A 27,250-nucleotide genomic window follows, 5' to 3' on the forward strand; every position below is an offset into this window, starting at 1 on the left:
ATCTAGAAGCTTTTTAAATAAATCTATCCTTAGACGTCTGGGTGCTGATTAGCATCATGGTTAAAAATCGCTGCAAGTAATCACATGGAGGAAGGGAACAAAGATCATTTATATGGATTAAAGTAATTTAAAATAAGTGTTCTCAAGTCACATGGGAAAGGTAAAAACTATAGAAGAACAGGGATGACAGGGCTTTCCCATTTTTAGAACATGGAGGTATAGACTCAGAACCCAGAAAGTAAATGGGACACTAAATTGTACTTAAAATGATAAAAGAAAGAAAACAGGTTTCATTCTCCGGTGGTTTCAATTTTCCTAAAAATCTTGACATGTTTGAACATCTTCTATTTAAGGACAAAACAATTTAGCACACAACAAAAAAGTGTCAAGAAGAGTGCCAAATGGACCACAAAACATTAATGAAAAAGCTTAATGTAGTTGCCAAACCTTTTCATTAGGACAGAAAAGCCATTCTGCACAAGAATCTCCACTCTATATCCAAGTTACGGTCTCCTTAACGCAATACCCACCCCAATGACACATCATTTGAGTAGTGTATGTTGGTATGAGTAATGACTATGATTCAAAGAAAAATATATCTAGTACATTCTAGGGTTTTTGTGGAGGCCGCTGCGAAACAAAGAATTTGAAGTAAACAATTATAAAATACAAAAATAAAAAACCAGGGTTTTTTTTTTTTTCTCCAAATTCCTGGTTTAATAAGGACTTGTTTATTTGAGAAAAAAGGGTCCCAAACATCAGGCTGTTCACAAAAATAACCCACAGTATCAACTTTAGAAAACAAATCTTAAGACTATTACACTAATTATTTTTCTAGAGGATGCATTTGACATGCCAACTCTCATTCACAAAAATACATTGTTACATTTGTGTTGAACAGCCCCACATAGCATTCTTATGTGGGGTATAACACACATACCTCTAACTCAAAGCTGCTCTCAGGTGCTACTCAACTAATGCGATTGCCTTTGCAGTTAGGGAAGCAACTACTGAGCTCATGTATGAATGGAAAAAACTGTACTCCCTGCATAACAAGAGATTATTTTGGAGACAGTTGGTAAAAACCACACATCCTTTTTATTGTTAAGTCATAAAGAGGTATCAAAATTAAAAGCAAAAATTACAGGGTAAGACTTAACATAACTACTAGGAGCGTCAAAGGAAGTGAAAATGGGACTAGGCGCAGGGCAATATGAATTAATGAACATGGGAAGGATAAGGATGGGGAGAACAGTGAGCATGTGCTGAAGAAGATACTAGGGGAGAGGATCTGGTGAAAATTTTGATCTTAGACAAGCGCCTAGGTAAAGAAATAATGGGACAAGATTTCTAAACCCCACTATGTGCTTAAGAGTCATCCTCGCCATTGGCGCTGTCTCTGTCATCCTCTCCTTCCTCAGCCTCTTTTTCATCATCCTTGATCAACTCCAGCTGTGAGAAACAGACACAAATAGGATGGAGTTAGAGGCACTCCATGTGTCCCTGTTCCCCCCTCCACCACCTCTTTCTTTCCTTTCCCGTGGTTTTCACCTGGTCATCCCCCCGATCTTCATTATCATCATCATCCAGTAGGTCCCCCTCCTCAGCAGAGTCATCTGCACCCCCCTCAGACTCCATCTTCACATTAGTCTCATCTTTCTTCAGGGAGCTGCTGCTCTGCTCCTCTTCTGACTTATCATTCTTCATCTCTACTGGGGATGAGAAGGACAAGTCTGTCTAGGGGCAAGTAATGTCCACAGGATGTAGACAATCCCCACTAATGATCACAGAACTGCAGCACAAATCTAAATCCTCCCGCACAAATGCCCTTCCCAATTCAAATTCCCCAAGTTTCATATTCAGTTGCTTTATATCCCACTATTCCAACATATACCTTCAACTATCTTAGTAACTAACCCAACTTTACACCCAACAAGTGGCAAGACCATTTACCTCCTTGTTTGCTCTGTTCTTTCTCAATTTTTTCCAGGCTTTCCAGTAGAGAATCCACTTTTTGTTTTATCTGGGTCAACTCCTTCTTAATGGTTTGAAGGTCATCTCCTTTCACTTTAATACAAACAAACCTCTAGATTAGAATCAACTCTAGCAGAATCTACCAGAAGCCAAACACATTTCCAACTAAACCATATGTCAATAGCCAGTAGGAGACTGCTGGGGAGAAATGGAGCCAGGACCATATTGTCCCAGTCATGGGGCTCCTCATTTTCTCAGTCGGTAGCTGAAAACTAAATTTAACGTGGCTACTCCCTTAGCAGCAGTATTCTTACTTTTTTCTGTAGGCCCACCACAGACCTCAATTATATTTGAAAGCATTTTTTGTACTGTTTCACTGACTTATACATTTCATAAATTTACAAGTGCCTAGCTTCCTAAAGTCTAATATTATAACTGGCCCCTTAATCACTACTACCTTCTCCTCTTCCATTATTTTGATTACACTAGGCCATTTGTACAAAACCTGAATGTTATTAACTAACTGCATTAATTTCCCTATTTCAACACCTAAGAAATAGCAGAATCACAAAGCTGCAATAATACATACACTTTCCAGACTTGGAAGAAGATCCTCGCTGTCCACTCTTAGAATTGAAGCCACTTTTGCCCCTTCGTGAGGTGTTTCCTGATACACGCTGACGTTTCGAGGGAACCACAGCGCGAGCAATTGGAGGAGGAGGGGGTACACGTGCTGGGTAACTGTACATCCTGTTGGATAAAAGAAAAACAGAATTCCTTCACAACTAAAACTTACTCAGCAAGATCCAAAAATGACCTTATAAAATAATAAATGTTCGTTATCTCTCAATTTGTATCTTTTTGCTAATGTCACTCAAAAGGCCAGGATAAATCTTACTTCTTTGCAGTTTTAAATACATCAGCTGGTTCAAGAAAATAACGCACGCGCACACACACCCACACGCCCAATGATGGTTGGCCTTAAGGGATGGACATAAAAGGTTCCTCAGTACTTCGGCAGTACTAATAAAGTATTGTACTTCTTACAATAAATAGCGTGCACACATTTTACCTTACTCTTTTAATATACATGCTACATTAATTCATAAATAAAAGAGAAAATATCCCAAATAAAGTACTCACAAAAAGGGATTGCAATTCAGAGTCTGCAACAGTGGTATTTATTGTGAGCTAAGTTCCTGATCATCTCATCCACAGAAAAATATAATAAATCATTACTACCAGTGATGTTCAATGCCACATAAAACTGCCAATATTAACCAGTTTTGGCCCATAAAACAAAGAGCCAGGGATGCCTGGGTGGCTCAGCGGCTGAGTGACTGCCCTCGGCTCAAGGTGTGATCCTGGAGTCTTGGGATTGAGTCCCGCGTAAGGCTCATGTGTGTAGCCTGATTCTCCCTCCGTCTGTCTGCCCCGCCCCCGTCATGAATAAATAAAATCTTTAAAAATAATAGTAAAATAAAACAAAGAGCCATTCACACGAGTTAGCTGTACATAAAAAGCCATGATCAATTCTAAGTATATTCAAGCAGAGGATACACTTATAGTTCCAATTCTAACAAGATGGAGAATATTGTCTGTTAAGTTTGCTATTCACTAGTGCCTAAATCCACTACCCAGCACACACTCAGCTCTCTGTCAAAACAAACAAACAAAACCACTGGTTACTCAATGCTGCTTCCACTGGAGAAGTATCCTAGTGAGTATGTTTAGTAAAACATACACTGGGTTTCTTCACTGTGTGAAGCGAAAACTTGGAGTTTACTCTCATGTTTGTAAAGAGAAAATTCAAAGTACAACAGAAACACTTCGACATACTACTAGGAAAAAAAAGAACCTCGTAATTCCGTACTTTTTTAGTAACTAATTTAATTCCAAGCCCCAGGTTATTGTTCTATACAAACTACCCATAAATTGCTGCTCTGCAATAGTAAGTTTTAAGGAGCAAAAGTAATGCATGAAAAAGCCTTAAAATTTTCTAATTCATATATATGACTAGTCTCCCTTTAATACATCTTGTCAATGGCTAATCTCCTATGAATTTCTCAATCTCCAATCCTCCAGGTAGTTGTAATTATCTTCTCAACCCCATTTAATCTAAAACGTTTTCATACTATAACATAGTAGTATTTCTTTTTAATACTATACTTAGGAATAGCTATGACAGGAACATTTTCCTAGATTAAGAAAGAGCACACTTACACAGGCCAAACAAGAGGGTGAAATCTTCACTTAAGCACTTTTTAGCCAAGATCATGCAGTATGTTTTCTCTTGAAGCACAGTTTTTGTCAAGTACTAAAGAATCAACGATGTGGTAAAATTACTAAAACACTCGTGATTCTTGTTTTAAGCTCTATTAAGGAAAAGGAACACTTAAATTTGAGCCCCAGGAAGTAGGAGACTGTAGGACTCAAAAAGTAGGAAGGTATTAGTATTAGTGCTTGTATAAAGGTTTCTTCTCAGTAGACAAATTTTAAATAAATGAGTAATTAAATTATCAGTTTTGGTTGATTATGGGAATTAATACAAACAAAAAAGATACTGAGTATAGTAACATTTTATTATCATCACCCCTTTCATACATAAAGCTTTTCTTCTTTTGGCCCAATAATTTCCCACAGTATAATTCAACAACTGTAAAATAGAAAAACTCAGAAACCACTATCCTTTGTGCAATATATTTTAAAAGCAATTTCTGGAGGTAAACGAAGGTGACTTATCTTTATCTCTGGATATGAAACATCTCATTCCCCAATCTTGGCAGATTTAAAGATCTAAATTACCCCTTCCCAACCAAGCCACTCCCTGGCACCACTCTGGAAACCAATGATCTTGTCATTCCAGATTTCCTATACTTGATGGCACTAGAATTTCCTTTTGAACCATACAATTTCACCTGTGGTAGGTAAAATTACCACAATGAAAATGAGGCAAAAGATGCAGTTTCTTTTGAATATATGTAATAGTCTCACAAATATGAATGAAAGTCAAATGCTCTAGTTTTCAGAAAAAAATTTTTCGAAGATTAACTGGTAATGCTCAAGGGCTACTAGTGCCATGAACTTAATTCCTGCTTAAGCAAAAAATGGGACTATTGAAAAACAAAGATTCCTCTAAGGAAGTTTAAGTAGACCTTCCTTGTAAAATGTCAAAGTGCATGATTATGGAAACATAAAGAGAAAATCATACCTACACTTCAATAACCCTCAAGGTCAAAGAGATAGAAAATACAAAGCTCAGTACCACAGATTCAAGCAGTAGCTACAAATTAACCATTTTCCACCACAAGAAAACCCTGCTAATCAAGACTAATACAATCCAAGTAATTAAAAAATCTTCATGAAAGCTTCACTATTATCAAAGGAATAAGAACGTAACTCTAATTTTAACTGCACCCTAATCAGAAATCTGGACATTATGTGTTGCCCAAATAAATAATACCATTTTAAAGAAATTAAAGCACTTTTGGACACACATTAGCTAGCTAATTATCTGAACAGATAAGACAAACTCTCTTAATCGCTAAGCAAAACCATAAGCATTTCAAGTCATTTATTAAAAATTAAAGTTTACAGAGGTGTCAGGCTAGCTCACTTAGTAGAGCATGACTCTTGATCTTGGGATTTTAAGTTCAAGCCCAATGTTGGATGTACAGATGAGAAAGGTAGGTTTACAAGGGAAGCTTAAGTGACTAGCTTTGGATCTCAAAAACCTTGATTCATGCTATTAAATTTTGATCGTTACCAAAATAGAAACAACTAGAACATATTTTCAAGAATCTGTATTCTCCTGAATTTATCTAACGTACCATACCTACTCTGGTCTTAAAAATTTTAGATTAAAAACTATAGGATTTGTCCTGATGTCTTCATTTGGGAAGCTATTTTAACACAAAATCAGACGTTTCCAGGAAAGACAACCTGAAAATCCACCTGAAAATTTTCTAAACAAAAAATAATCTGGGCAGCGCCACCTTCAGCCCATGGTGTGATCCTGGAAACCAGGGATTGAGTCCTGAGTCGGGCTCCCTGCATGGAGCCTGCTTCTCCCTCTGCCTGTGTATCTCTGCCTCTGTGTCTCTCATGAATAAATAAAATAATTAAAAAAAAAAAAATCTTTGAGATTTAAAGAAATATGGACTTAAAATTACATAAAATGAACTTACAAAAATGTTGGGTTTTATTTAAGTATTTTCCACATGTTAAAAGGAAGTTTATACCATAATCTTTAATTATACATTTAAGGTAGTATCATGCTACCTTTACCACATGAAAACAAATGACAGGATTTTAAACTCTTGAGGGGTTTGTACTATCTATAGTCTAGTGAAGAAAGTTTTAGTAGTTTTAAAAGATAGTGGAAAATAACCCAATGTGTGGCATAGAATTTACTTAAAATGAAAAAAAAAAAATGGGGTGGAGTGGGTGCCTGACTGGCTCAATCTATTAAATTCATGATCCTGAGGTCCTGGGATTGAGCACCACCATTGGGCTCCCGGCTGATCATGGAGTTCACATCTCCCTTTCTTTCCCTCTGCCTGCCACTCCCCTGCTTGCTCTCTCAAATAAAATCTTTAAAAAAAAAATTTTTTTAAATCACAAGTAAGCATTCTGTCTAGATTTGGTTTTGTTCTTGCATCAGTGATTTTTAACTTTATTGTGAATAGGTAGATTTATAGAATTTTAGCAGTTTCAAAGATTATCACTCACCGCCCACCCTAAAGTCCAAACAACATGGTATTCTATAAAATCAATCACTATAGGAAAATCAGAGATAAGCAGGGAGAAACATCGTCTTGAAATTCCATTATAAAATTTTAAATAATAGAAGATATACTTCCTAATCCTTGAATAAAATTAGAATGGGGTTGCATGTTTTATTTACTTATTAGAGAGATGAAATGAGATAGAGCATAGGCAGAGAGGAGAGTTGAGAAGCAGGCTCCTGATGAGCAGGGAACTGACCTGGGGGCTCCAACCCAGGACCCTGGGATCATGACCTGGGCCAAAGGCAGATGTTTAACTGAGCCACCTCAGCACCCTTGGGATTGAATTATTTAAACTCAATTTTGAAAAGTCAGTATTGTACGAGGAGGAAGTAATCTTACTAGATTGCTCATACCTATAAATTGTGTCATGCAGCTTTTACTTTTTCATTTTATGATTTATTTTAGAGAATTAGTCAGGCGAGGAGCAGAGGGAGAGAGAAGTGCATTCTCCTTGCTTACTAGCACGGAGCTCACAAGCTGAGATCCTGACCTGAGTTGAAATGACGAGTCAGATGTTCAACTGACCAAGCCACTCAGGTGGCCCTGTGGTCTTTAAGATTTTGGGAGTCCTAGAATATCTGACAGTAGGTTTTCAGAATTATCTATTTGATAAGTATTATACCTAAACTTATTTTTATGTTACCGCTCAGATTATATTTTTTTAAAGATTTTATTCATTTATTTATGACAGACACAGGCAGAGGAGAAGCAGGCTCCATGGAGAAAGCCCGACACGGGACTCAATCCCCAGTGCCAGGATCACACGATGGGCAAAAGGCAGGTGCTAAACTGCTAAGCCAACTGAGCTGCCCTAAATCTCAAAGACTTATGAGTAGGATATAGATACTGCTTTCTTTATAGAAGAATGGGGGGGGGGGGGGGCTTTAAAACATCTATGTAATGTTTAACTCAGGTTTACATTTTTTTTCAGGTTTACATTTAAACGTAAATATGAAACTATGTCTTTTAAAAAAGGAATCCCAAAAAATCTACTTTTATGTTGCCAGAATGCTCGCTGTTGTGCTTAAAAATAAACAAACTACCTAAATTTTTACAATTTCTGTGCTTATTTCTAAAATAAGAGACAACTTCTAAACCTTATTTGCAGGTATTTTTCCACAAACATGCTGCCTTGGTAAGCCTTCTTGGGAGAAGCCAAACTGAATATAACTGCGAACATAAACTTGTTTTGCTAATGCAACTTATGGATACAGTGCCAATCACCAATGAAGTTTGCTTAGTTCACTTAATGTTCCTTAAGTCCACGTTTTTATCCAATGGTCCAAAGTATCTGTAGGACAATGAAAAACAGCAAGCCCTGTTCATCTTAAGGATAAAGATCTTAAGGATAAAGGATAAAGGATCATTCAAAACATAGTGGGATGCAAACTACTAAATTTTAAAGAAAAAAAAAATTCTAAGTAAAGAAAAGACAAAAATTACCTACCAACGTTGTGGGTTTAAGAAAACTGGCCAAAGAACAATGATCAAAGCTTGGAACACCACATGCATCTCTGCTTACAAAAAGGAATTAACAGCCCTTATACATGTAGAACCAATGCTGTCAATGAATAAATGGTTCTACAATCTTCTTTCAAAAAAACAACGGTTTATAGAATTTAGGGGTTATTTTTGCAAATTCAAAGATACATTTGAAATTTTAATACATACAATTGAAAACTGCCTCACTGATTTATTTACAACTCTGCAAGAGAGGGGATAAAAATGAACTGTACCCACTCATTTTAAATGCATCCAATTTTATGTATTTTTTTTAAAAAGCTGCATCTAAAATTAAGAAAAAACAGGATTTGACCTGATGTATTCATTTGGGAAGCTATTTGAACATAAAATCAGATGTTTCCAAGAAAGACAACCTGAAAATTCACCTGAAAATTTTCTAAACAAAAATAATCTGAGTGATAAGATGTGGGTTGCTTTGATCAATTCTTTCAGAAATATAACTGGTTCCAAGACTATGTTTAGAAAAAAAAATTTTTTTGAACCCCTCTCTTCACTTCTGCTTACCAAGCTTCACATTCAGGTGACAATCTAATACACAAAATTTCCTAAGAATAACAACTTTTCTCATTTGTCATAATGTTAAACCACATATACTCCCCAACGTCACTTTGAATCTTTTCCAATGATAGTGTCTTAAAAACTGTCAAGTGTGGTCTAATCTTTATTAATTATAAAGCCAAATCTAGAAAACAGTATTTATTATGAATATTGTTTATGGACCATATGTTAACACCATGTAAGCCCACTCATTCCTATATTCTCATTTTACCAAGCCAGGCCAGAAGAGTAAACTTATTTGCTTACAATAAAATTTCTTTTGATCTGTCTGAGAACACACTTTTATGGTTGCCAGGGAATAGGGTAGAGAGGATTAGAAAATCACATCATAGTGAATTTTTTGAGAAGTATGGAACTATCTCAATCTTGGTTACACTGTCAGATACACGTTTTTTTTTTTTTTAATTTTTATTTATTTATGATAGATAGTCACACGGAGAGGGGGGGGGGAGGGAGGGAGGGAGGGAGGGAGGGGGAGAGAGAGAGAGAGAGGGGGGGGGGGGGGCAGAGACACAGGCAGAGGGAGAAGCAGGCTCCATGCACCGGTAGCCGGCCGTGGGATTCGATCCCGGGTCTCCAGGATCGCACCCTGGGCCAAAGACAGGCGCTAAACCGCTGCGCCACCCAGGGATCCTCTACACCTTGTTTTTATGATGTATGTTGAAACTGTACAAAGAGTAAATTCTGCTGTATATAGGAAAGAATCCTATCTTCTATCTTTCCATTCTTTAATTTCTTTGTTAGTTTCTGCCCCCACCATCATCAAAACGAACACTGTTCGGTCAAAGTTACCAATGATCCTCACTTCTAATTCTATTTTTTTTTTTTTTAAAGATTTTTATCTACTTACTCATGAGAGAGAGAAAGAGAGAAAGAAAGAGAGAGAGAGAGAGAGGCAGAAAGAGAAGCAGGCTCCATGCAGGGACTCGATGCTGGGTCTCCAGAACCACACCCTGGGCTGATGGCAGCGCTAAAATGCTGAGCCACCTGGGCTGCCACTAAATCTTTCTTACTTAACATTTATATTTATCCCTCTAATCTTTTATTTTTCAAATATTTATTTATTCATTAATGACAGAGAGAAGCAGAGAAACAGGCAGAGAGAGAAGCAGGCTCCATGCAGGGAGCCTGATGTGGGACTCAATCCCAGGACCCCGGAATCACGCTGTAAACCAAAGGCAGACGCTCAACCTCCTGAGCCACCCAGGCATCCCTATCCCTCTACTCTTTTTTTTTTTAAAGATTTTATTTATTTACTCATGAAAGACAGAGAGAGAGAGGCAGACACAGGCAGAGGGAGAAGCAGGCTCCATGCAGGGACCCTGCCATGGGACTTGACACCAGGACTCCAGGATCAGGCCCTGGGCTGAAGGTGGCGCTAAACCACTGAGCCACCCAGGCTGCCCCCTCTACTCTTTTAATACACATTCACACACCTGGGATATTTCATGCTTCTGGTTTTTCTCCAGCTTTTATCCTTTATGGCCTTCTCATCTACCCAAACTGATTCCTATCTCCTCAGTCTTTCAAAATTGCAGTGTACCAGGGATCTCTACTTTCTATCTCCATTCATCTAGTATTTTGGTTTTAAGACCTACAAGCAGACATTACTGTGTCTCCATATAAGCAATCGCCTATTTAACATCTCTCAAAGTGAAAAAAAAAAAAAAATCTCTCAAAGTGAATGTGTAATAAATACATCTAAAGGGCAATCTGTGACTATTCATTCCCCAACCTAGTTCCCAAGTTGTTCTCCTAACACAGATTTTTGCAAATTCCAAGTTTCTAGTTGTCCAGGCCAAAATTTTGGTGATATTTGATTCTTTTCTCTCAACCTTCACAGTGATCTATAAGCAAATGTGTCTGGATAAACTTTAAAATTCAACTACTCATCATTCCCGCTGCCACCTCTCTGGATCCTTCCCCAAATGACCGCTACTCTAGGTAATTCTATCAGCCACTAATTATCTGTTTTCAGAATAATTCTGTTAAAACACAAGTAAGATTTTCTCATGCCTCAGCTCAAAAGTCTCTAACGGCTGGCTTCCCATTATCATTTTAGTAAAAGCTAAAGATACCTTAACTTCCTTCAATGTGTTCAACCAAGACATCTTTTCTGACATCGTTTATTTTCCACTAGTGTAGCACCCCTGGTACCTTTCCTAAGGGGCCTTTAGCAAAGAACTTGTCACAAGTCAAACTATCAAGAAACCAAACCTATCTTTATAATTGGAAGGCTAGGAGTACTGACTGGCTCTTTTCCCTAGCTTCATAAAAACTATGGGGGTTTTTCCCCCTAAGGAAACCAAACAAAAGTGAGTTGAATAACCTACCACAAACTTGCATCATTTTTGAAGCTATTACAAAATAAAAATCAGATCTTATTCCTGTAGAGGATGTGTCTAGATTATCATGTCATACTTTCTTTAAAGAAATCACAGAAATTTCCACTGGTTTCTCCTGCTATTATGTATTTTGTACCCTATTAATCTGCTTTCCTTGCTAAACTCCACTAATCTCACAGTTAACACATTTATTATTGTAAAGTAACAAAGGTTCTGGGAAAAAAGTTTACCTGCCTGAATTAGTCAAAGTCTATTTAGTGGATTTTTTAAAAAAGATTTTATTTATTCATGAGAGAAGCAGAGACACAGGCAGAGCAAGAAGGAGGCTGCCCATAGGGAGCCCAATGTGGGACTCCATCCCAGGACCCAGGACGCAGGATCACACCCTGAGCCAAGGGCAGATGCTCAACCACTGAGCCATGCAGACTTCCCTTGGTGGACTTTTTTATTTAGATTACAACTCTTAAGAGGATAGAATCAAAGTATCACCTTACCCAATTTATCAGAGTACCTTCTCAGGACACCTGGGTGGCTCAAAATGAAGGCTCAGGGTCAGACTCTGGGGACCGTGAATGAGTCCCTGCATTGAGTCCCGCATCAGGCTCCCTGCATGGAGCCTGCTTCTCCCTCTGCCTGTGTCTCTGCCTCTCTCTCTCCTCTCTCTCTCTCTCTCTCTCTCTCTCTCTCTCTCTCTCGGTCTCTCATGAATAAACAAAATCTTTAAAAAACCCCAAAACAAAGAATACATTATCTCTTTTTTCTTAAAGACGCTATTTATTTCAAAGAGAGGAGGAGCACAAACAAGGGAAGCAGCAGGTAGAGGGAGAGAAGCAGGCTCCCCCACAGAGCAGGGAGCTTCACGTGGGGGCTTAACCTCTGCACCCTGAGATCATGACCTGAGCTGAAGGCAGATGCTTAATTGGCTAAGCCACAGAGATGCCTCCCTTCTCTTTCTTTTTTTTTTTTTTTTTTAATTTTTATTTATTTATGATAGTCACATACAGAGAGAGAGAGAGAGGCAGAGACACAGGCAGAGGGAGAAGCAGGCTCCATGCCCCGGGAGCCCGACGTGGGATTCGATCCCGGGTCTCCAGGATCGTGCCCTGGGCCAAAGACAGGCGCCAAACCGCTGCGCCACCCAGGGATCCCTCTTTCTTTCTTTCTTTCTTTCTAAATTATTTCCTTTTCAGGGATCTCTCTCTCTCTGTATGTGACTATCATAAATAAATAAATAAAAATTAAAAAAAAATAATAAATTATTTCCTTTTCTTTTTTTGAAAAAGATTTTATTTATTTATTTATTTATTTATTCATTCATTCATTCATTCATTCATAGAGACAGAGAGAGAGAGAGGCAGAGACACAGGCAGAGGGAAAAGCAGGCTCCACGCAAGGAGCCCGACGTGGGACTCGATCCAGAATCTCCAGGATCACACCCCGGGCTACAGGCGGCGCCAAACCACTGCGCCACCGGGGCTGCACCCTTCTCTTTATTTCCCTGAAAAATTAGTTTCTTTCATACTCCATCAATACTCCTTGTCAGCTTTCTGCTGAAACTGCAGTTTAAGTCCTCCAACTTCCTGCCTGGAGAGGAGTCCAGTCATTACAACCCTCATACTAAGGATACTCAAAGTTCATTTGACCCAGTGAGACTTAACAACTTTGCAGCATTATAGACCTGCACTGTCCAAATGAATAATCATTAGCCATATGTGGCTATTTAAATTAAAATCTCAGGACAGGGGGATCCCTGGGTGGCGCAGCGGTTTGGCGCCTGCCTTTGGCCCAGGGCGCGATCCGGGAGACCCTGGATCGAATCCCACGTCAGGCTCCTGGTGCATGGAGCCTGCTTCTCCCTCTGTGTCTCTGCCTCTCTCTCTCTCTCTCTCTCTGTGTGACTATCATAAATAAATAAAAATTTTTAAAAAATAAATAAAATTATTAAAAAAAAAAAATCTCAGGACAGGGATCCCTGGGTGGCTCAATGGTTTAGCACCTGCCTTCGGCCCAGGGCATGATCCTGGAGTCCCGGGATTGAGTCCCGCATCAGGGCTCCCTGCATGAACCCTGCTTCTCTCTCTGCCTGTGTCTCTGTCTCTCGTGAATAAATAAATACATAAGAAAAAAATCTCGGGACGCCTGGATGGCTCAGTGGTTGAGCATCTGCCTTCATTCAGCTCAGGGTGTGGATCCTGGGATCCACGACAGAGTCTGGCATTGGGCTCCCTGCATGGAGCCTGCTTCTCCCTTTATGTCTCTGCGTTTCTCTCTCTCAATGTGTGTCTCTCATGAATAAATAAATCTTAAAAAAATATTAAAATCTCAGTTCCGGGATCCCTGGGTGGTGCAGTGGTTTGGAGCCTGCCTTTGGCCCAGAGCGTGATCCTGGAGACCCGGATCGAATCCCACGTCGGGCTCCCGGTGCATGGAGCCTGCTTCTCCCTCTGCCTGTCTCTGCCTCTCTCTCTCTCTCTCTGTGACTATCATAAATAAAAATTAAAAAAAATAAAAAAATAAAAAATAAAATCTCAGTTCCTCAGTCACATTAACCACATTTCAAGTGCAGAACAACCATATATGACTAATGTCCACAACACTAACCACATAGATACAGAATATTTCTATCACCGAAGAAATTTCTAAGACTAACTGTTCTAGCTTGTTGCTTCCACAGGTGTTTACTGCCTACCTGTAATTTCCAGATAGCTTAGAATTGTGTGATTTTTCAGTCTATAACAAAACCATAATCCTTATAAACTAGTAAATGTCCTTAATTATAAAGTGATAGTTAACCACATGTCCTGTGATCACAAGGGACAATAGTAAAACTATAAAAAAACTGGAAACAGAAATAAACCTCAAAAGTATACTGCATGCAGAGACTTGTATCTACAATATACAAAGCATTACACTAAAAAAAAACCAATATAAAAAATAAGCAAAAGATCTGAATACATTTCTCCAAAAATAAATATCCAACAAGCACATGCATACTCAACATCATTAGTTTTGGGGTTTTTTTTCCCCCCCCACCCAGTAATCTCTACATCCAACATGGGGCTTGAACTCACTCTAAGATGGTACTATTTGGACTGAGTCAGCTAGGTGCCCACTCCACATTACTAATTTTTAAGAAAATGCAAACCAAAACCACAATGGGATAACATTATTTACCTTTAATTAGCATAGTTAAATAACAAAGGCAGATAATTATAAAACAAGTATCGCCAAGGATGTGGAGAAAGTAGACAAGTCCTATGTGGCTGATAAGAATGTAAAATGCTGGGATCCCTGGGTGGCGCAGCTGTTTGCCGCCTGCCTTTGGCCCAGGGTGCGATCCTGGAGACCCGGGATTGAATCCCACATCGGGCTCCCGGTGCATGGAGCCTGCTTCTGCCTCTGCCTATGTCTCTGCCTCTCTCTCTCTCTCTGTGTGACTATCATAAAATAAAAAATAAATTAAAAAAAAAAAAAGAATGTAAAATGCTACAAATGCTTTGAAAGACAGTATAGCAGGGACACCTGAGTGGCTCAGTGGTTGGGCGTCTGCCATCCTAAAGTTCCAGGATCGAGTCCCACATTGGGCTCCTTGCAGGGAGCCTGCTTCTCCCTCTGCTTGTCTCTGTCTCTCATGAATAAATAAATAAAATCTTAAAAAAAAAAAAACAAAAAAACAGTATAGCAGTTCTTGAGGTTAAACACGGAAATGTCAGAACCAAAAATTCTTTATATATATCTATTTCTGAGATGAAAACATAGGATTATGCAAAAATGTGTATACAAATGTGCATAGTAGCATCATTCAAAATGTGAATGACATCTGCAATAACCGACCAACTAATGGATAAACCAAATGCGGTATCTTTCATATAATAGAATATAATTAAGCAATAAAAAAACGAAGCACAAGGGATGCCTGGTGGTTCAGTCAGTTAAATGCCTGCCTTTGACTGAGGTCATGATCACAGGGTTCTGGGATGGATTCCCACACTGAGTTCCCTGCTTAGCAAGGAGTCTGCTGCTCTCTCTTCAACTCCTCCCTGGCTCATGCTCTCTCAAATAAAAAAAATACTTAAAAAAAAAATGAACATGGCGCTAACACATAGTACAACATGGATGTACCATTAAGTATTTAGTGGAAGAAATCAGTTATAAAAGACATGATCCTGGGGGTCCAGGGATCCCTGCTCAGTGGGGAACCTGCTTCTCCCTCTCTCTTTGCCTGCTGTTACCCCTGCCTGTGCTTTCTCCCAAATAAATAAAATCTTAAAGAAAAAAGAGGTAAACTTTATCTTAAAAGATTTGAGAAAGTGGGATCCCTGGGTGGCGCAGTGGTTTAGCGCCTGCCTTTGGCCCAGGGCGCGATCCTGGAGACCCGGGATCGAATCCCACATCGGGCTCCCGGTGCATGGAGCCTGCTTCTCTCTCTGCCTATGTCTCTGCCTCTCTCTCTGTGACTATCATAAATAAATAAAAATTAAAAAAAAAACAAAACAAAAAAGATTTGAGAAAGTGCTTGCAAGGTAAAAGAACAAGCAGGGGGAAGGGTAGAAGGGAGAGGAAGACTACTTCTCACTGGGCAGGTACTGAATCCCAGGATTCTGAGATCAGGACCTGAGCTGAAGGCAGATATGTAATGACTGAACCATACAGACGCCCAAATAAAGCTAAATTAAAAAAAAAAGAAAAAGAAAAAGGAAAAATTAAGATCAAGGAGAATGACAAAATCTAGCTGAATTAAGAGTATCATGAAGCAGAATCCTTTTTTGTTTTTTTAAGATTTTATTTATTCATTCATGAGAGAGGCAGAGACACAGGCAGAAGGAAAAGCAGGCTTCCTGCAGAGAGCCTGATGTGAGACTCGATCCTGGGACCATGGGATCACAACCTGACTCAAGGACTGAGCCACCCAGGTGCTCCCATGAAGTAGAACCTAAAACAGCAGAGGCCATCTCTGGATTAGAGGTCATAACGAGAATGCCACTTAATTCAGAGCCATAGGGATCCCTGGGTGGCGCAGAGGTTTAGCGCCTGCCTTTGGCCCAGGGCACGATCCTGGAGACCCGGGATCGAATCCCGCGTCGGGCTCCCGGTGCATGGAGCCTGCTTCTCCCTCTGCCTGTGTCTCTGCCTCTCTGTCTCTCTCTCTCTCTGTGTGACTATCATAAATAAATAAAAAATAAAATAAAATTAAAAAAAAAAAAATTCAGAGCCATATAGCAGATTCTCTGATGGAGGGTCAAATGCTTCACCAGCAAAGTATTTCCCACCTACTTAACAGTTCAGTACACAATAAAAATAAGCAAACACCCGAAAATGAAAGCTAAGTGAAATGAATATATTGTCAAAATTTAAGTTAATAATCCAAGTATAAAAAAAAAAAAATAATCCAAGTATATTTATACTAAACTATGCCTTCAACTAAAATCCTCCTGGCAGCTATCAGGTGCCATGCAAAAGATAAAACCAACAGAAGGCTTCAAAGCAAATATAAAATTTCACCTTATGCTTAAAATGACAGCTAGTGGGATGCCTGGGTAGCTCAGTGGTTTAATGTCTGCCTTCAGCCTAGGGCGTGATCCTGGAGTCCCAGGATCCAGTCCTGCATCAGGATCCCTGCATGCAGCCTGCTTCTCCCTCTGCCTCTGCCTCTTTCTCTTTCTGTGTCTCTCATGAATAAATAAATTAAAATCTTAAAAAAAAAAAAAAAAAGACATCTAATAGATTCCCTCAGCTTTTCCAAGTAGTTAAAAAAAACTCTCTTGGACTCTGAATCATATGCCTTTTGAAAGAGACGGTCCCACCCAATTCTTCAAAACCTTTTCCTCCAGGTCCAGTGCTACTCAAGAATGTTTGAAAAACAGGAAAAAAGGAGGCAGGGAAGATGACAGCACCACTAATCCCAGTAACATATGGGGCGGGGGGGAGGGCACAGCTTCAATCTATAGCCACTATTTCTCTAATTAATTAATCCAAAACCTAAAGCTTTCTGCGCCTAGAACAAATAAGCACTTAACTATTAGTTTAATGTCATGGTTAGCGTCTTTCACTTGGCTTGCATTTCAAATGGAGAGTCCTCCACCACTGTACTTCACCTCAAATCCTCACATGTCTACAAGGACACCTTCCTAGAACAGACCTTTTATTTATTCTTTTTAAAGATTATTTATTTATTCATGATAGTCACAGAGAGAGGAGAGGCAGATACACAGGCAGAGAGGAGAAGCAGGCTCCATGCAGGGAGCCTGACTTGGGACCTGATCCCAGGATTCTGGGATGGCACCCTGGGCCAAAGGAGGCGCTAAACCGCTGAGCCACCCAGGGATCCCCAGAACAGAGCTTTTAGAGAATTATCAACAATAGTTTGCCAAAATTCAAAACCTCAAACCCTCTAAACCTCCCTTTCACATAACCTTTAAATAGTATAATCTTACTCATAAAACAATAAATTACGCTCAGACCAGTCCTCCTCAGAAATTCCTATACCTCTCTACTGCAACATTTACAATGTTAACTACTTAGTACATCTTTTTTCCCTTCAATTTCTTTGGCAGAAGCTTACAAATTTTACAACTTTCAACATCAAAAAACCACGTTTTGCACACAGGGGTGACTCATACAACTCCCATAGTTTTATACATAGATGCCCATGACTAGTCATCCTTAAACAGAAAACTACTTTTGAGGCTGTATCCTACCAAAGAAAATATTTTGGTTAATGAATCTTAGGGTAATTCAAAATATGTATGGCAGTTTATAGCATATCTGAAACAGATTTGGCAATGTGTCTCTGATTGTCAGATAAATACATCTATCTAAAATGGTAATTCCACATGTATCCACAATTTATATTAAATTCATCCCAAAACTTTGAACAGCTATAAAATTAAGAATGCCCTTAAGAACAAAAAGAACAAAAAAAAAAAAAAAAAAGAACAAAAAGAAAAGACAAGCTTAATTCAGGTAATCAATGAAAAAGATTATTTACGGAAAAAAACCTAGTAATAATCATTTCAATTTTTCATCATTAAAATGTTAAAATCTAATTGTAATAATGCTAAGATATTAGCAAACACATTTAGTTAACTTTGGAAGAAAGGCATAGAAGGTATGTTATGCCATAATACATATCAACAGCAAAAACATGTATTAAGAATCCTTTAAGGGCAGCCCCGGTGGCTCAACGGTTTACCGAGGACCTCAGCCCACGGCGGGGTCCTGGAGACCCGGGATTGAGTCCCATGTCAGGCTCCCTGCATTACAGCCTGCTTTTCCCTTGGCCTGTGTCTCTGCCTCTCTCTCTCTCTCTCTTCTGTGTCTCTCATGAATAAATAAATAGTTAAAAAAAACAAACTACAGTAATCTTTAATGTCAGCAGGTAACAGTTTTAACTTTTCTATCCACACCCCAAATTAGAATCAAGGCCGGATTATAGCATAAAGCTACAGAACCTGATCCCGTTGTCTCTTCAGGAGACCATATACTAAAATATAAGTAACTTGTTAAGTCTTAATATTTGATTACCCTCCAGTTTTAAAGGTAAAGTATTTATAACCCTTGGGGCTTAATCACAAATGCCCACTCATCTCCTAACAAAAACACAAGTTATTCTAATTCTCCTAAGAAAACATCGTTAATTACCTTCTTCCTGATAACTAAGTGTTTCTCCTTATGAAACACCCAATGCAGGCAAGCCCAGGTGGCTCAGCGGTTTAGCGCCACCTTCAACCGAGGGCCTGATCCTGGAGTCACGGGACTGAGTCACACATTGGGCTCCCTGCATCGAGCCTGCTTCTCCCTCCCTCTGCCTGTGTCTCTGCCTCTCTCTCTCTCTCTCATGAATAATAAATAAAATCTTCAAAACAGATAAACACCCAATGCATCTCAAAACTCCAGTGCAAAGTCAAGCTACTGATGATTAAAGTACATAATGACTTTATGAAGTATTCTGGTCTACTTTCTCACATATCCTCATACTCCCTCATCCCTGGGGGGGGAAGAACCTGAAATCTAATCAAGTTGCAAGTCTATCCAGCAGGTCAAAAAAACACAGGTGGCAGACAAACTTGCTATAAATATGTAAAAATAAAACCCACAAAACCAAACCTGTGGGAAAAGGATGAGATTAAGAAATGTTATTAAGTATAAATGGTACTGGGATTATGTCTATAAAAAAAGCAGTCTTTATCTTTTACTGTACACTACTAGTCTCTTTTTTGTTTTTAAAGAAAACTAGAGAAGGGCAGAGGGAGAGAGAAAATCTTAAGCAAGCTCCAAGCCCAGCGTGAAGCCCAACGCAGGGCTTGATGTCACAACCCTGATATCATGACCTAAGCCAAAATCATGAGTCAGATGCTTACCTGACTGAGCTACCCACGTACCCCCACACTGTTCTCTTTTACATATATGTAAATTGACATGTTCCAGAAAACAGAAAAAATAAAACAAAAACTTTAAAAAGGATGTCCAAAAAACAAAAACTAACCACTGTTCATTTCACTATGCATTAGTTGGTAAGACTGTTGTCACACAGAAGAATGAGTTATGCTATAGATACTAGATTTTTTGGGAAAATTGGTGGAATATCCACAATTCCCTTCATTTTGGTTATGTGCCAACAAAATATATGCCAGTGTTTAATAGGATTAATAAAATACTAATTTAGAAGCATAATTTTTAGCAAATTTAGTACATAAGAAATCTCAAGATCTTAATAAACAGGAATGATTCCTCATGCTCTAAAGACTGGGAATTCTTCAACTGATTAGTTATAAATAGTTACAATATTTGGGGGTCACTGCATTTATAATACAATTTCTTATGTTTCAGGTTTCCTTTAGTTTTCAAAGCCACTCCTATTAGTAAGCATCAGCTGCCTCTCTACCATAAGAAAAGTAGAACTCATAATCTCAGGAAGCTAGATAATAAAGAAATGACCTAGGGGTGTCTGAGTGGCTCAGGCAGTTAAGTGTCTCACTTTGGCTCAGGTAATGATCTTGGGGCCCTGCTATCAAGCACCATGCCAGGTTCCATGCTCAGCAGGGAGTTTGTTTCTCCCCCTTCGGTCCACCCCTGCTTGTGGCAAGCTCTCTAATAAATAAAATCTTAAAAAAAAGAAAGAAAGAAAGAAAAAAAAATCTAAGGGAATGCCAAATTTCGATCTTGAAGTATTTAAGTGAATTTTCTATTCTTAAGGATATCTGAAGGAACTGGATACAGATTTAACCCTGAGACTTGGAGCTTTCTTTTCCTCTCAGAGCCAATTATCCATTTCGAAAATGAACCCAACATAGTTGATTGAGGTTTACCATGTTAGTAACTAAGACAGTAACAAAAGTCTTATATTACCTTCAGAGTGACTTCTGAGTAAAACTAATGCATTTTTCCTATTTTTATTTTTGACTAAACAATGTTCATTTTCCCATCAAAGACCTCAGAACTATACTTGAATCTACTCTTTGCCCGCTATTTCTTGGTTGGTCCATTAGTCATCAAAAGTCTTTTTCTATTGGCTGAGATTAGAATGGAAAGACAAAGACATTTTTCACTGACCCTCTATAAATACATCAGACGTAAATAGGCTCTTGACTCTTGAAAAACTGAAGAGTAAGGCCATTAGTGGCATTGCCACCAACTTTTAGGATAAAATAGCAGTGGTAAAAAAAATATGAAAGTATTCCTGAAAACTTAGACATTTCTTTATTCACTATTCCTTGCTGTTTACATCTCTTTTTTAATTAACCCTTTCTAAGTCCTCACGAAAAAAATATCTTCTGAACTTCTAGTGGGATGATGATAGGGATGGTCAAAAGTTTTGCTGCCTCAACAAGACAACTAAAACTTTAAATGGCTATTCTCATGAAAAAGGGAATTTGTACATGTTAAATTCTCTATATGCTTAATTTAAAACAGGAGTTTGTGTGACAATCCATGATACATCCCAGATTATTTATATTACATATACATAATACAAATATATTAGTATTTTTCTCATTAGGGAGTCATGGACAAAGAAATAAGGTTAAGAATCAGAAATAAAACTATTTCCTCATCCTTTCTCATCAATGATTTGACTCTGACATTAGAATTTCAGAAACTTTAAAAAACTATATCAAACCTAAAAATCTACCTAGACCATCTGTACAAAAATCTCTATAGGTATACTTGGGCAGGTTTTTTTTTTTTTTTTTTTTTTAGCAGAGTATAGAATGCAGCTGTTTCAGATAAACGGAGTAGAGGTTTCAACTCATTCAAGTCACTCCCCCAATGATCACATTTTCAGTAGCAAAGAGATGTTCAGATCTGTGCTTTCAATGTTTTGTATTTTAATATTTTTAAAGTATGAAAATCATAGTTTTCAAAATATGTGCTCAGACAAAAAAAAGTCTGAAGAAATCTCTAAGGACAAATGAAGTAACTATTTTGAAGCATGAAGAATTACTCAAATCACACAACCTTCATATGGCATTCAAAGACCTTAACAATGTAGGCCCAAACTATTTTTCTAGTCTTTTTTCACCTATTTTTTTTTTTAATTTTTATTTATTTGTGATAGTCACAGAGAGAGATAGAGAATGAGGCAGAGACACAGGCAGAGGGAGAAGCAGGCTCCATGCACCGGGAGCCCGACGTGGGATTCGATCCCGGGTCTCCAGGATCGCGCCCTGGGCCAAAGGCAGGCGCCAAACCGCTGCGCCACCCAGGGATCCCTTTTTTCACCTATTAATGACTACCTTGCTGTAGTCCATTTATCTCAAATACAAAAAAGGTACATGTTCAGATCTTTATTCAGTGTTTACTGTCTGACTTGATTCTATTACCCAACTCCCTTGGCATGACTGATCAACTCAGTTCAAAAGTTTTTTTTTTTTTCAGAAGTTTTCTGTTGAGAAACATTCCCAAATCAAGAAAACTATTACTTTTATTTCCAAAGCAGAAATTGATCTAATTGAAATTCTTATATATATTAAAAAAATACTAATGATAGAAAACTAAAAATCTAAGATGAAAAACAGCAAAAGAACAATTCATACTAGATCAAGTCCAATGTAGGAGTATGCTCCATATATACTTTCATATAATTTAAAAAAGCGGGAAACCAAATAAACCTAGTATTTCCTTAACATTCATAAAGACTACCAGTTTAAAGATGTCACTAGGATACTAACATCTTTTGTGTATTATGTCATTGCCTAATAACTAATTCCTGTATCATCAGGTCTGAATCTATCATTCTTAACCATCCATAAACGAACGATCCCCCCATCCACACATCAAGTCTCTCCAACAAATACTAATGCTGTTCAAAAGGTACCTATACAAAAATCAACCATTGTGTCATCACCATTTAGAATTGGGTCATAACCACTATCCCCAATCTATAAGTCTTCAACTCTTATCTCCTACAGCCAATTTATATTGTTAACTCATTTATGTATGCTTACAGTATCCTATTTTCGATTAGATGGTTTGCTCAACAGAGACTTAGGGATCGTTTTTAAAGTAGTTTTGCTCTAATGCCCTACAATGCAATGTTAAGTGTCAAGTAGGCGACAGTGATTTAATGAAGAGAATCTGGAAATGGTAATTAAGTCCTACTTGTTCATATGTTAAATCAAGTAGTCCTTACTTTTTGTTGTCATACAAATTCAAACAAAATATTGGACACATTCCCAATTGCCCCATACATAAACTGATTCTTTGAAATTAACAGAAACGTAACCCTAGTCTACCTGACAATTTGTAGGAAGATATTTTTCGTTTTGTTTATGAAGGTGGGACTTTGACAATTTGTTTGTTGTTTGTTACTACAAGAACATTCATCACAAAATAGAAAAATAAATGGTTCTTACTAAATGGCTTTTTACCAGAATAGACAAACAAAACACCTTTAACATACCTGTCATAATAATCTCGTTGAAAGTCATAGTCCAAATCAAAAGAGGAGCTGAAAAATAAATACCGAAGAAGATTAATTTGGAGCTGTTGATGTAAATTCACAACAGCAGATGGGAAAAACAAAAACAAAAAACCATGCAAAATCAACCATAACAAATAGATCAAGAAATTAGCATGGAATAATCCCCAATCATTCAAACAATAAATCACTAAAATTCCAATCATCTTAAAGGCCACTGGACATGCAGCAGCTAATTTGCAAATTTAGGCATAAAACTGTTATAATTTCAATATACAACGAAATAGCTAATATAAGAATATTGAAAAATACAACAGTAAACCAAACATTCTTATGCTACCCCCCTTCCTTTTCATATTTCCCAGCTTCTAACAAACAGAACAATTTCTCTCAAAAGATTTCATTTTATGTTACAAATACCAAACTGCTCTTTAGAGTGAGTAAAAAAAATCTCAGGGAATTCTAATAATTCTCTGGGAAATGGGCGAAAAGGAGGCATATTAATATAAAATTAAAAAGCATCATTTTTACACAGATAAAACATATTACAGTTAACCCTCCCCACATCCAGAAAACAGATAGAGAAGATGCCCACTGATGGACACAATGCAGTTATAAATAATAAAGTTCCGGACCTGAGTAGAGGGGACGGAGAAGGGTGTTCTGGTACTGACCCGTACATCTCCGCTGCAGAACGTTTCACACCTGCTTTTCCTCGGTTCACTTTTGGCTCTGCAGCCAGATTAATATCTGAAAAAATAAAAACAAATACAAACACTTTAATGACAACTCTGTTGTGGCAGGGGTACGGTAGAATCTTAAATCACAACTTTTAAATTGTGTACGTAGTATTATATAGATCAACAAAGGCCTAACATTGTATCTCCTCTTACATAAGAAGGGCTCACGATTTTTAAAAGACTAGAACTCGTCTTTTAATCCTTTCTCCTCTTTTCTGTTAATAAAAGTATTCATTATATATATATTACATTTGTCTTTGATACCTTCTACCCTCAGGCTCCTACTAAAATGAAACTCTGACTATTCAGAGCACATTAGGTAGGAATGATCTCAGGGAAATAAAACCTGTATCAAGTCATGAATTAATGATTGGATTATGATACCCTCAAATTATCCTCAAAAGTGAATTTTCATTCTCTTTACAAATAGGATGAGCTGTAAAGTTGAAGAAAAATAGTTAGGAAGGAGCAGCCTGGGTGGCTCAGCAGCTTAAGTTCCTGCCTTCATCCCAGGGCATGATCCTGGAATCAAGTCCCATGTCAGGCTCCCTACATGGGGCCTACTTCTCCCTCTGCCTGTCTCTGCCTGTCTCTCTTTCTGTGTGTCTATCATGAATAAATAAATAAAATCTTAAAAAAAAAAAAAAAAAGGAAATACTATGCAGGGGATCCCTGGGTGGCTCAGTGGTTTATCGTCTGCCTTCGGGTCCAGGGCGAAATCATGTGGTCCGGGGATTGAGTTCGGCATCGTGCTCCCTGCATGGAGCCTGCTTCTCCCTCTGCCTTGTCTCTCATGAACAAATAAATAAAATCTTAAAAAAAAAAAAAACAAACTATGGAATGAATTGCTGAACAACCCTTAAATACGTATTTGTGTGTCCAAGTCTGCACATGCACACACATCAAGAAAAAGGAATTAGGGAATGGAAAAGTCCTAGTTTCCATATACGACATAATTTTAAAAACACCTAATCCAGCATGGTCAGCTATAAAGCTAACACCCACTGATACTCAACAAAAGAATCCATGCCTTCTCTTATTCTAACATCTATCAAAATCCAGCTCTCCAAAACTTAGTGCATCAAATGACTAATTGAAAAATTTAGTATACTATTTGCTTAACATTTATGAATAATGTTCAGAGTTCTTATTCACAAACTCAATTCCAATTTTTAACATCTAATCTTAAGAACAAGCTTGCCTTTAGTTGAATTTTTATTTTTTTATTTGAATTATTTTTATTTTATTTTTTTAGGGTCCAGGCACAGTGTGGAGCCTGCTTGGTATTCTCTCTCTAACCTCTCTTGTCCCCACTCCCACCTCACTGTCCCCCCTTTTGAAAGCAGATCTAAAAGAAAAATAATAGACCTAAACTATATATAAAATAGATCACACAACTTTTTTTTTAAACTTATAAGCTGCTTTTTTGAAAAAAAAATTTTACTTATTTATTCATGACAGAAAGAGAGAGAGAGGCAGAGACACAGGCAGAAGTAGAAGCAGGCTCCATGCAGGGAGCCTGACATGGGACTCAATCCTGGGTCTCCGTGATTACACACCAGGCTGAAGGCTGCGCTAAACTGTTGGGCCACCAGGGCTGCCCTGCACAACTTTTTTAAAAAAAAAGATTCCACTTATTTTTCAAGAGAGTGCAAGAGAAGAGAATCAGGCAGGGGGTGGGGGACATGGACAGGACAGAGGAAGGCAGGCAGACTCATTGCTCAGCAGGGAGCTGGATGCAGGGCTGGATCCCAACTGGATCCCAAGACCCTGAGAATCAAGACCTGAGCCACTCAAACACCCCTGATTACACAATCTTATAAATGAATTATTTCATGGGATTCTAAACTATCAGTACTGCATTAATGTCCAGAATAAGATTTATATAATTAAAAGAACCTGAAATTTTAAAATGCATTTAGTAATGTTAATTTTAGTAAAAAAGAACAAAAAGATATGGTGATTTTGAAACTGTGATACAAATTGTAGCACACGTAAAATTGTTTTTTCTTAAAATTAAAATGCTCCAGGGATCCCTGGGTGGCGCAGCGGTTTGGCGCCTGCCTTTGGCCCAGGGCGCGATCCTGGAGACCCAGGATCGAATCCCACATCGGGTTCCTGGTGCATGGAGTCTGCTTCTCCCTCTGCCTATGTCTCTGCCTCTGCCTCTCTCTCTCTCTATCATAAATAAATAAAAAATTTAGGGGATCCCTGGGTGGCGCAGCGGTTTAGCGCCTGCCTTTGGCCCAGGGCGTGATCCTGGAGACCCAGGATCGAATCCCACGTCGGGCTCCCGGTGCATGGAGCCTGCTTCTCCCTCTGCCTATGTCTCTGCCTCTCTCTCTCTCTCTGTGTGACTATCATAAATAAATAAAAATTAAAAAAAAAAATTTAAAAAAAATTTAAAAAAAAGAAACTTTAAAAAAAAATGCTCCATATTCTGCCTAATGAAACTAGACCAACTATTAAAATTCAACAAGCACTCCTGGTATACAGTGACTTCGATGTAATTCTCATTGAAAGAAGCCAAGGCTCTTAGGAAAAAGTGGCAAATCAAGATTTAGGTCAAGAAACACATCAGATAGGGGGACACCTGGGGGGCTTAGTGGTTGAGCATCTGCCTTTGGCCCAGGGCATGACCCCCGGGTCCCGGGATCAAGTCCTGAATCAGGCTCCCCGCACAGCGCCTGCTTCTCCCTCTGCCTGTGTCTCTGCCTCTTTCTGTCTCTCATGAACAGATAAAATCTTAAAGAAAAGAAAAGAAAAGAAAAGAAAAGAAAAGAAAAGAAAAGAAAAGAAAAGAAAAGAAAAGAAAAGAAAGAAAAGACATCAGATAGGGAGGTGAGGGGGGGGATGAGGTGACCTGGTGACAGGCACTTGACAGGAAGAGCACTGTGTGTTATATACTGCATGTTGGCAAATCGAACTTCAATTAAAAACAATTATACATATATATAAAGAAATACAACAGATGACCTGGAAGAGCTTGTGCCAGAAAGCAAAGGTGCAATGAAATTATGACAAGAGTACAGTCTCAAGCACCCAGAATACACTGGCCACAAATGAAATATTCCGAGCTCTGAAGAATGACGTGCGATGAATTAAAACACGTCAATTTAAAATATTAGTTTATGGGGGCACTTGGCCAGGTCACTCGGTACAGGATGCAATTCTTGATCTTGGGGTTGTGAGTTCAAGTCCCATGTTGGGTGGTGAGCTTGTAGAACTTACTTTAAGAGAAAAAAGCTGAAATTAAGGTTTTGAGAAATATTTACCTGGTTTTTCCAACATGAACGGTTTTTCAGAAAAAGCAATTATTATTGCTATTTTTTAAAGATTTTATTTATCTATTCATGAGAGACAGAGAAAGGCAGAGACCCAGGCAGAGGGAGAAATCGACTC

At 38.3% G+C, this 27,250-nt stretch overlaps 1 protein-coding gene across 13 annotated transcripts in view; it reads right to left on the reverse strand.

Moving 5' to 3' along the window:
- Window positions 1-708: 708 nt before the first annotated feature.
- The window catches only part of HNRNPC (heterogeneous nuclear ribonucleoprotein C), a 58,952-nt gene continuing 32,410 nt past the window's right edge, over window positions 709-27,250 (reverse strand). For 8 of the 13 annotated variants that reach the window (XM_038558453.1, XM_038558459.1, XM_038558455.1 and 5 more), the window contains 6 exons: window positions 23,744-23,858; window positions 23,091-23,138; window positions 2,564-2,724; window positions 1,954-2,067; window positions 1,552-1,712; window positions 709-1,452 (listed from right to left, as the gene is read on the reverse strand). In XM_038558453.1, the coding sequence (XP_038414381.1) occupies window positions 1,369-1,452; window positions 1,552-1,712; window positions 1,954-2,067; window positions 2,564-2,724; window positions 23,091-23,138; window positions 23,744-23,858 (683 nt within the window). In that variant the 3' untranslated portion in view covers window positions 709-1,368. The remainder of the gene's footprint in view (window positions 1,453-1,551; window positions 1,713-1,953; window positions 2,068-2,563; window positions 2,725-23,090; window positions 23,139-23,743; window positions 23,859-27,250) is intronic. The other 5 variants (XM_038558462.1, XM_038558460.1, XM_038558461.1 and 2 more) reach the window with 4 other exon arrangements.

The sequence above is a fragment of the Canis lupus genome, chromosome 15, assembly GCF_011100685.1.
Source record: "Canis lupus familiaris isolate Mischka breed German Shepherd chromosome 15, alternate assembly UU_Cfam_GSD_1.0, whole genome shotgun sequence".
Lineage (NCBI taxonomy): Eukaryota > Metazoa > Chordata > Mammalia > Carnivora > Canidae > Canis > Canis lupus.